Source organism: Bombus affinis, chromosome 3 (assembly GCF_024516045.1).
Source record: "Bombus affinis isolate iyBomAffi1 chromosome 3, iyBomAffi1.2, whole genome shotgun sequence".
Classification (NCBI taxonomy): domain Eukaryota; kingdom Metazoa; phylum Arthropoda; class Insecta; order Hymenoptera; family Apidae; genus Bombus; species Bombus affinis.
In genome coordinates this window covers 3222816-3234254 of record NC_066346.1, presented here as the reverse complement: position 1 = coordinate 3234254, position 11439 = coordinate 3222816, and the positions used below count along the sequence as shown (strand labels likewise).

General features: G+C 36.0%; 1 protein-coding gene across 14 annotated transcripts; it reads left to right on the top strand.

Moving 5' to 3' along the window:
• Window positions 1-108: 108 nt before the first annotated feature.
• Window positions 109-10840, top strand: LOC126914008 (tolloid-like protein 1). Of its 14 annotated transcripts, XR_007709549.1 has the most exons (17): window positions 1858-2009; window positions 2818-2878; window positions 3007-3108; window positions 3496-3673; window positions 3787-3813; window positions 3906-4117; window positions 4251-4458; window positions 4541-4749; window positions 5001-5232; window positions 5368-5553; window positions 5650-5895; window positions 5975-6195; window positions 6325-6507; window positions 6622-6751; window positions 6871-7055; window positions 8203-8342; window positions 9331-9575. XR_007709549.1 is itself a non-coding variant. In XM_050717397.1 (16 exons), exons 3-16 carry the CDS (start codon window positions 3015-3017, stop codon window positions 9696-9698), a joined length of 2679 nt encoding a protein of 892 aa, XP_050573354.1. In that variant the 5' UTR covers window positions 109-263; window positions 2818-2878; window positions 3007-3014; the 3' UTR covers window positions 9699-10840. The 14 variants fall into 14 exon arrangements, 13 of the variants coding, with proteins under 13 accessions (XP_050573354.1, XP_050573361.1, XP_050573362.1 ...); XM_050717397.1 differs by lacking the exons at window positions 1858-2009; window positions 8203-8342 and adding an exon at window positions 109-263 and having other exon boundaries at window positions 9331-10840; XM_050717404.1 differs by lacking the exons at window positions 1858-2009; window positions 8203-8342 and adding an exon at window positions 109-263 and having other exon boundaries at window positions 2818-2941; window positions 9331-10840.
• Window positions 10841-11439: the final 599 nt, after the last annotated feature.

Here is an 11439-nt window from a genome sequence, read left to right as displayed (position 1 = left end):
TATATTTATTGTATTTTAATTATGCATTAAGCAGCCCCTGAATCAGTTGTTTCTCCCCACTCTGATTCACTCTAGCGACCTCTACCCTATCGTTAGGGCGTGTTGGGGTAGCCAGTACTTCCGCAGAAGCAGACTGATCGAGGGTTGCTCTACGCGTTATGTATCTATTGTATCGTTTTGTCAGTTCTTTTCTCTTTTCATTTAATCATACATATATTCCTGTGCAAATATTTACGCGAGCGCACACAACATATTGTATATAGGTACACACTCAGTACCTGTTTCTCTGTTCTCATGTAACTGAAGTGTCGAAACGATACCGTGTTGATTTTACATTTATTTTATAGTCAAGTATAATAACGGCGACGAAATACGCGATAACGAAAAATCAACGTTAAAACAAGCATATTTTCTGTTATCGTTTAGCCACATCTGTTACATATTGTTCCTCCGTTCCTCGTGATCTAGTGTACGTAGTTTTAACAAGATTGTGCTGCAGGATAGGGTAAAGTAACATTTTCAAAAAGCTACACACTGGATTATTGTACAAAAAAAGATCCTCTATGTAATTGCATAGTCGTCATTTCTATCACGGCGGAAGAGGTTCCGAAGCCCAATGACCCGCCGTGATCGAGCAGTATAACATGATCCAGTGTAAGGTATCATTGAGACAATGTATAGTACGTACTAATTCAAAAGTGAAATCTTTTTATTTTTTTTAAATTAAACTTTCACTAACGTATTTGTGATGTCTTTAAAATGATGCGATTAAAATGAGGCCAAGCACGATATAATTTGAATTATATTTACTTATTGGTATGTACTTAATTATGATTTACTAAGTAAAAAAACATGCTCCAAATTATATTTTGTTTGGTATCATTTTAATTAGAAAAATGTAACAAACATGTTTAAAGTAAAAGTTTAATGTAAAAGTTTTCATTCATCACAAATCAAAAATAAGGAAATTTGATTTTTGTGTTAAAGTAAAAAATAAGAAAGTTGGATTTTTGAATTAAAGGTCCCAGTTTGTTGCGGGCTTTATATGTTGCCGGACGCTTTGACTTTCAGCCTTTCTTTCTCTTTCATTCGTGTTGTCCTTTTCTACATTCGGTACGTTTAGAATCTCAGTCTCCAGAAATAGAATCATTTCTACATCTGTATAACTGCAAAACTTGGGTCCCGATTTTTATGCAATTATCCAGTGTTTCAGTAGATGAAAAGAGAAAGCAAGGGACTTTTGCAAAAAAAGATATTAAAGAATTTAATCTTATAAACGATATCATTAAATTTTTCCATCACGTTCCACTTATTCGAATGTTATATCATATGAAGTGTAACATTTCAATTTTGAACATGATTTTCTAAAGTGTATACCTACGGTATATATACGCACATGTAAGTGTGCATATTCGAAGTGTATTTAATATATTTCTGGTGAGAAAAAAGACGGAAAACAATACGTTTCGACTTTGTGCAATTCGTATCGCGATGAATTTGATGACTTGCATCGATCGACGTTTGCATTTCTTAGATACATCAAAACGAGAGTGAAAGATTTTTTTCAATTATAAATTAAATGAAATTTTCTTTGTTGTATATGGTGTATAATAAGTCGCTCAAAAGATCATATGATACGCGTTATATGTTATATTTACCACGGATCGTTATCAAGTATGTGTACGTATGCATCTTTTCTTTTTCATTCTTCGTTTTTTTCGATCGAAAAATGGGCCGAACATGACGGTTTATGACATGAAAAAATTTCATTTACTACAGTGATACGTACTATTTCTGTAAATGGAAAAAAGAACGTTTAATAAAATTGTTCAGGCCATACAGAGAAGAGGTTAGTGGCCCATAGTATATGGCGCGCAAAATTGTCGGGTGTCACTAGCGGCGCTGCTGTGTTATTGACCATTTTGCTATCCTTATCGAAATTCAAAGAGGGAAGACGATGGCGACGACGATGACAGGGTACAATGCGGCGGGGTGCTTTGAATACTAAGGTGTTTTGTTTTTTTTGTTTTTTCCAAAATTGTTTTACGATTCGTACAAACGTATTATGAACTATGCCGTAACATACCGTATATGTAACAAACCGAAAATAATACATATGTCGTGATCGTAAGAATAATAGTGAATGATGCGGTGAATGGCATAAAGGGTTAAAATGAGGGCGTGGCAAATAAACGTGACACGTGTTCAGGATATTAACCGAATTGCCTTGTATCTTCGTGCGTTTACGTGGTATTTGAATTAATTTATTCCATACTGGAATCTAGACTGATTCTGCAAAATGAGCGTGGAGAAGTTTTTTATGATATTTGGTTATAACCGATGACAAAAGTTTACGATATACTATAGTGTCATAATATATAACAAAACTAGTTAATCAGCTTTTTTTCTTCTTCTCTTTTCCTTCTATTTTTCTTCGGTACATCAGCCTATAAGAATGTAAAGAACTGAACGGGTCTTGTTCGTTCAACGAGTTGGTGAGGTGTGGCGGCAGAGGTGACTTGGAAATTAACCTATGTCTATTGGCATACTCAATGTCATTTATACTTACAACTTTTCAATTGTCTACTTTAATCGTTCAGTATCGTGTTTGTGTGACGAAAAGAGATTCTTGTGAGACGATATTCGCTATCGTAAATGCTCGATAAAACATACATACAACAGATATGTAACATTGGTTTGATTACATTCATTTTAAATGTTCTGTGTTAATTATAAATTTCAACGTTATATTATAGCATATAAAATCCAACGAAGTTAGCGGAATAATCTAACTTGCTTGAACTCATGTAATTGCAGATGATCTTGAAGATCGATGTTGAATATTTTTCCTGTGTGTGGAATAGAAACTGACGATATGGTAAAATCACAGTTGCCACTATTACTGGTTTCTCTACAATTTGACCGTAATAGCGAATAAAAAGTATATACATCATGATTTCAATCGAGACGAAATTGATTCAGCAAAATGCAAATGTGTATTCCTAGGATGCAGTATGGCTTCGATACTCTACTGGCATGCTTCTGGGAATAATTTGATTTCTGCTGCTTTTATCTTATTCTTACTGCTTTGTCCTCGCAGCAGTACAGGTTAGTAATGACGTTCGTTTACCTCTCTGTCTCACTTTCCTTTGCATCAACTGGATTTAGATAATTGTTCAGAGATAACAAGATAGAATCAGCAACAATTAACAACAGTTAACATTAATAATAAATAAGTTTCTTTGGTAAGGAATTAATGATATTTGGCGTTTGTTTGTGTACTTACAGTAGGCAATTTAAATATACCTAAACTGAGACGCGTTTAATTGTATCATTCTTGCCGTTGTCGGAAAAATTGAAGTAATAGCAAATTGATAGTAAGTCAACAGTGTGTATAAGTTGTGATCTTACTAACGAGAAGAGTAGTATTAAACAAGACATCTACCAAGCTCTTTCACATATAAAAGATATTTAGACGCATGTATAATTTCACAGAATGCGATCAGAAGTTTATAAGTACACCAGACAGTCCACCAAATGGAACCTTTCATGCTCCGACGATAATTAACCCCGAAGGGGATTCCAGACAATGCGTATATATATTTTTCGCTGGGCCGCGACAACGAGTCGAATTGAAATTCAATTCATTCGGCCTTCGGGGTACACCACCAGAGTGAGTAATTTCTTTTAAGTTAAAACGGTAAAATATCATTTCTTTATTTGTGCCAGTTTTTGCGTCGATGTATATGAGTTCTATTTATTGATTAATTATCCATATTTTTGTAGTGGATCCGCTGTTGGGGAGTTACCCGCGTAAGTATTTACATACGTTAGGTATCGATATAATTTGCTCGCGGCCAAACTATTTTTGTTCGCAGATGAACTAGGAAAAACTTGGTTTTCAGTTGTGGTCACGAATATATGGACTTGTACACGGAAATACGATCGGAGAATACCAGCAAGTTGGTGGAAACTCCTTTCGGTGGTCGTTTTTGTGGTCCGATCCCACCTCGCAGGCGTGTGTCTCTTTATCAGGGAATCGCTCTTAGTTTCTACACTGATAAAAATATTACGTTCCCTAGCCTGTTCAGCGGTACATATGCGTTTATCAATGCCTGTACGTAAGCGCTATTTGCCCTATACTTGAAATTTTAACCATCAACTCGGTTACACTCACACACGCAGACACACACACATACACACTTATTTTCGCTTCTAGCAATTCTCACTAATGTTTGGATTATTCGCAGCTGAATACGAGGTGGGAACCCCAGCTCCTAGCACACCATGCTCATTCAAGGTAGAGTCAGAAAACAAGCGCAACGGCAGCATATTATCACCTACTTATCCGGGCACATATCCGAAAGGTCTTACATGCAGTTATCAATTTATCGGAATACAAGGTCAACGAGTACGCCTTGAGTTTCGAGATTTCGATCTGTTCTTTGGAGGTCAACAGTATGTAGCTGTTTATGTACTTCCGCGTTAAGCAGCTACGTACTTTTCTAATTGCCTCCTGTAACATTCTTGCATTTTACAGTTGTCCCTTAGATTATCTAAAAGTGTACGATGGTTTAGACAATACGTCGGCTGTTATCGGAACATATTGTGGTCAACAACGAAATTTGGTATTATATTCATCAGAGTCTAGTTTGTACGTACTGTTCGTTACACTTCAACGTACAGCGAACACACAAAATCGTGGATTCAAGGGTATCTTTGAATTCTCTGAGAGTTTCGTTAAATTAGGTAAGTTGAAATACCGTAGTTCATAAACGCTATAAATGCTATTATTGATCGAGCAATTGTAAAGGGTTGCATTCAGTTGCAAATAACACTTTGTTCTGTCCCTTCTGTTTTCTTAATCTCGAGTATATATGTGTACGCGTACAGTATGCATATATGCATGGATACATATATGTATATATAAATGCGCATGAACGTATGTATGTATGTATGTATGTATATGTGTGTGTACACGCTCGATTCTATCTGCTCAGACTTCATCACCACTTACGAGGGTGAGCATATACGAGGATCAGAATGCGATCAGAAGATATTGAGTAAAAAGGAATCATCTGGATTCGTGGTTAGCCCAAACTATCCATTTCCATATATACCAAAGGTTGTGTGTCGGTATTTCATTTATGGAATGCAAGATTCCCAGCATCTTGAACGCGTTCGATTAGAATTCAAACAATTTAAAATACCAAAAAATAAGACGATAGGAGAGTAAGTATAATTACATTATTGTTGAAACGTTTCTCTTATCAATTTTGATCGCGATTAAATAAATTTTTTGTTCGTTTCCAATATGGTACACAATGTGTATTCCCTTCGTCTTTCTTTTGCCTGTTCGTCGTTTAGTTCATCCTGTACCGATGGATATTTGAAGCTGTATTTGAAAGGACAAGAAGCAACAGATTCTTACGATAAATTCGATTACGAATTGTGCGGTTCGGAGAGCAATCCGAGTCCTGTAGTTAGCGATGGTCCAAGACTCGTGATGGTATTTAGCAGCGGAGAATCTCAAGGACAAGGCTTTAAAGCATGGTAACAGACTAATCTAATTGGTCAAAGTCTTCTTAAATGAGATAACAAATTGCACGATAAGAGGAAGCAGCATATGTGACGCATTTGTTCTTATAGTTACAGTTTTGAAACAGAGTATAAGATACCGGGCACCGCGGCGCCCGATGGCAGCTGCACTTTCACGTACCGCAGTTCCTCTCGCAAAAAAGGAGATTTTAATTCTCCGCGACATCCTAGTAATTATCCAAGCAACACAAATTGCACGTATGTTTTCATAGCTACGCCAAACGAACAAGTTACCTTAATATTTGATTATTTTAAAGTTCGAACGAAAAATACGAATGTGACGACCGGACACTACGGGTAAGTTGCTCGATTATTATTGTACTATTGTTGCTGCTGCTGTACAATTGCACGTGCCCTTTTATGTCTCTTGTCTCAGAGTGGAAATTTGCCAAGATGATTGGTTGGAGATATATAATACGTATCGAGATAATACGGAAAAGTTAATAGGTAGATATTGTGGTAATACAGCTCCGGGACCGGTGGAATCAAATCTCGGTGCTTTCGGCTTAAGAGTGATTCTGCATTCGGATTCTGAGTTGGTTTATAGCGGTTTCAAAGCGCGTTACACGTTCGAAGTGGCGAAACCTATTTTTGGAGGTACGTAGTTGTAATAAAACTCAAATCCTTCGCGTTAAAATTGATTAAATTTCTGTAAATCTTTAATTAGTTTATTTAGAAAGCAAGAACGAATACAAATTGTTTGTCGTTGTATTTGTCACATTGCAGATTGCGGATCGAATATAAGCAGTGTGAATTATGGAATCATTGCTAGTCCGAATTACCCAAACAAATACGATGGACCTGCAAGAAATCTGGCTAGTAAAACTTGCAATTGGTTTATAAGAGTCCGACCGAATCAGCGAATATTACTACACTTTGAAGCATTCTCGGTAGAGGGTGATCAATCAGGTATATCCATGTTTTTCAATAGTTCCATTCTATCGATTAATGGAGTTGGTTTAAGTGAAAGGCCTAAATCTCAATCGAAGTTGCTAGTAGTAATAAAAAATGTAATTTCTTCAGTTCGTGGTTGTCCTGCTGCGGTGCTGCGCATATGGTATTCCGCGTCATCCACGCCTGTCGAAATATGTGGTATTCAAACTCTAGACAAAAATTGGACTTACCTCTCTGTGGACAATAACATGCGACTTAGGTTTGTTTTTCGCACAAGTGATTCAAACATCGATCGTGGTCGCGTTCGCGTTTAAGCGAAAGAATAAAGAACATGAGCATTGATCGCGCCTTTTCTCTACTTTCTTTCTTTTGTTTTAGCTTCATATTGGCTGATAAAGCGGTTGGACAAATGGGATTTAAAGCAACGTGGACCGAAGTGAGCATAAATACCGACTGCCAGAATCAGTTTCTTTGTGGCGAAAATAAATACTGCATTGCGGAGTCACTTCGGTGTAATAAAATTCGTAATTGTGGCGCAAACGACACTACGGATGAAGAAAATTGTAAGTTTCGCAATCGTTAGAAAAACATCGAGTCAAGTTCTTAGAAACGTGTGGTTCAATTCTACTCTTCTTTTATTTTGCTTTTACTGTCTATAGTTGTGTAAAATTATCGTGTTTACTACGTTCTCATCTAGCGAGGATGACAACGTGCAAATTTTCCACCATACACTATACGTGTAAATGTATAAACATTATACCGCCGCGTGAACTCTGTACTCATACGTGTGTGCGTACACGAACGCACGTACACACATATACATGCATATACGCGCAACAGATAGACACACACGCATCCACATACGTATACATTTCCGAATCCAATATCAAACTTGTAATTTCTTCAGATCATTCAATAGATACTTAATTATTCAATTACTCTGCAAATTCTCCAAGCGTATTCTTTTTCTACCGAGTACAGTACCTTTAACTAATCCTTCTCACGTATATGTTATGCATGCATATACGCGAGTGTGTATGTATGCATGCATCTTCTATGGATGTATACTGTATACACATGTAAATATCCGATTAAAATCAAACCTGCTACTGGCTATTATACAGTACGATATCGTTCGGCATTGAACCGAATTGTCTATCTCGTTCTCGTTAAACGTATAAAAGTAAAAATAGTGTATAGCAATACATATTATATATATATACATCACTATTATACATATCTGGCATCTGAATTTGGATATCTGAATATAAGAATATGATTTTAAGATGATGCAAATTGGTAAATTCTGCACGAAACTGCATGTATTTTTCAGTTCGTTTTGCTCGAAGGTATCGGACACGTAATGTTATCGCGTAAATCATGACTTCAGTTCTAGATCGTTTTCGAATCGTTTTGATCGTTTACGATAAAGGAAAATGTTCATGTTAGTGTTCACCTTGCACACGCGTACAATACACGTTTTCCAAGATATTCGTAATTACGTATAGCAATGGAGTAGGATAGGGGAACAATGTTCGACATTGGAAAAAGATTAACTAGTAAGTAGAGAAAAAATGGTAGATAGAAGTTGAAGAGAAAGACAAGTATGTACTGAATTGCGTAATATTTTGGGTAAGTAGTACGTAGCTGTGTGTACAGGTGAAAGAATGGAGAGATTGAATGGGTGAATGACTGTGTGTGGTGTCGCAGGTGCAGCATCAGCCCCATTGTCGCCAGCACTGGCTGGAGTCTCTGCCATGCTTCTTCTCTCTCTGTGCTTTGTGTTCGTGGCCATCTGAGCCCTTCATGAAGCTTCCGACGATCCGGCATGTTATGATCTCCCCTATCACGTGAGTTCACTCACAATATTGCACATGTATCGCTCTTAATTTTTATACAACAACAAATTAATTATACGGTAACCTTTTTAATGTCGACCAATGTATTATGTGTATACAAATAGAAACGCGGATAGATGACGGACGCACAACCACCTTCATATTCATTTTATACACGTATACATGTATAATTTCAAATGTAACATGTAAAGTCATTTGCACCACTGCGCGCTATTATTCCTCTTTATTATTTCATTTATTTTTAAGTAGAAAACTTCTCACATTTAGTTATTATGGACATATATACTTACATATACAATACTATATAATTCTACAAAGATTGTATCAAAAATATCGCTGTTATTCAAGTATACCAATTATATTGTAATCTCGAAATTTACGTTTATATCGTTTTAAAAGTTTCTCTCACGTTTTACACAAAGTTCATAGGAAAAACGCATGATTACAGTGAATGCAAATTTGTTCATATAAAATAGCATGTGGATCTTCTCTCTTTCTCACAGACACGCGTTCACATATTCGCGCTCTCCCTCTCCTCTTACAGATGCCCCTAATCACACTCTTTCCTTTTTTCACTTTTCTTTCCTTTCCTCTTCGTTCCTTTCGCTGTTAAATCTTTCATCTTTTTCAAAATTTCTTCCCCTTTACGAGACTATCAACCATGTCAACCACGCACATTATCTTCGACTATCTTTTTAACTACATCCTCCGTTCCGCCGCGTTTTACTTTTTCCGCTGCCATCTTTCTATAGATTTCATTTAAATATGCTACGGGTATAAAACAAACGAAGCTAGTTGAATGATAAGCAATCGTACAAAAATTCGATTAAACTTTCAACGAATTGTACATAATTATGTAGATTTTATGTTTTGTAAACGAGGACCTAGAAATGAGACGAAATACAAAAATGAACATTAGAGAGAATATGGACAAGTTTTAGATTGAACAAACGTTTGACAAGAAATTATTATATTTCAGGTGGTATAGTTGTACGGACGAATAATTACGCTCTTCCCGCGGGTATCGTCGGTGTTGCATTGATAACATTGATCCTTTGTATTTCGTGTAATCTAAAACTAAGAAGACGAGTTCAAACCGTACATCTTGATGATCTGCGTCATCGCATAGACGAGAGGCATCGATGTTATCATAATGAAAACCTTCTTCAACGCCATCACCACATTCATCATCATCACCATCAGCACCAGCATCAATATCAGCAACAGCAACAACAGCAACAACACTATCAAGATTTGACTAGTGATTCAAGATATCACCTAGAATCATCGACTAGTCCAATGAGCGAGAGCGATGTCGAGGAAGCCAGCAGTCTCAACAGTGTGTGACACATCGTGTCATATTATTTGAACTCTGTTTGTTATCTTATTTTATTCGCGTTACAGTTATATTAAACCACTGAAACGTCGCGTTTTTACCTCATTTCTACCTCATTTGTACTCATCTTCCGAGGATCAATTAACTAATTCATTTTCATGTTTAACGAGGCGTTTCATCATAACGATACAGTTATCAATCGATATGCGCAAAGGAATCTTCGAATAAGCTTCAACTTGCTCCAATTTTATCAAGATTAGTCTATATTCGAATAATAAAAATCATGTATGCATTTTTTAGAACGATTCATTGTATGTCATTCTGTAACGCACGATTTATTTTCTTGTAGACGTATGGCTGAACGCGATTTCTATATCTTTCCTCGTTTTCCTTTTTTTAAAGCTTCGACTCCTTTTAAAATACATGAGCGTATTTTTAATATATATAATTATTGGTGCAATATATAGGATCGTATACAGAGAAACGTAAAGATAAGAAGGCGACAAACAGCCGAGCTGCAATTCGGCAATAATTTGAATGGAAAATAAATCGTTGCATCAGTTGTGTTTCATTGAAGATGGAGTGAAAGAAATGAAAATGTCCGGTTATTGTTAACGATATTTCCGAAGCTCCTGATCCTCCAAAAGAATAAGTAAAATATATTTTTACTTCGAGTTAACTAGATTTATCGTTATTGTTACGTCAATGCGTTGTCATTGACACCTTTTTCTTATATTTTCTTGCATGTATTTAGCCGAACCCACGGGTAAAGTATGGTTGAAGTAAATAACATTGCGTTATATTCGTATCTGGTTGAAATGTTCGATTATATAGAAGAACATGTTACCACATGCATCCTTCCCTTGCGTAATCCGTTCACGTAGCATGTAACTAGTTGTACGCAACGCGCATACATATTTTACACATGTGAGAACGTGATCATTTCACAAATAGTACGTACGCAATTTCTTTGTAAATGTTATTTTTTTAGTTTTAAGAATATACAATTGTCGAGCGATAAGATCTATAGCTTGAAATGGCCAGTTCAAGTTTACGTAGTTGCGTCCTATTTCTTGGTGTGATGAGTAATATACATACAGTGGTTTCATAAATCACGATATGTATATTTTTGTGATAAAATTTTTGACCCCTACTTCTATTTTTTTAATTCGTACGATCGAGCAAGACTATTTCAACGATCCAAACCTACCACGATTCCTATTTGTTCTTCAAAAGTTTTATATTTCCCATTATCTTAGATTATTGTTTGCTTTCGACCAATTATACAATTTTTAGACAGAACAATTCGATTTTATGTTATATGCAACGTACACTAACAAAACGGGACTGTTAAGAAATACGTCGCGTATAAGTGTATATGAAATCTATAAATGCTGCCATTTGATATAATAGAGTTACATTATACGATTTTATATAAGTGAAAACCAGACGTAATCAAGTATAGTCGTGTTTGATCAAATACCGAACACGAAATGATCGAGCAGCGAGTTACATTGACAAAAAAATTTTACGCGTCGAATTTGTTACTTTTTGCTCCTCCTTTACTTAATAGTTATCTTATGTTTAAATGTTTCGCATTTTGCATGAATCTTGAAAGCGGATTTAATTTGTGTCTAACGAGAAGAGCGATAACGATAGCGAGAGAAAAAAGAAGGGGAGTAAAAACAAGAAAGCAAAGAAAAATGTATAGCCAAATACACAGGGAACGATGGTATTTAACATGTTCATAGT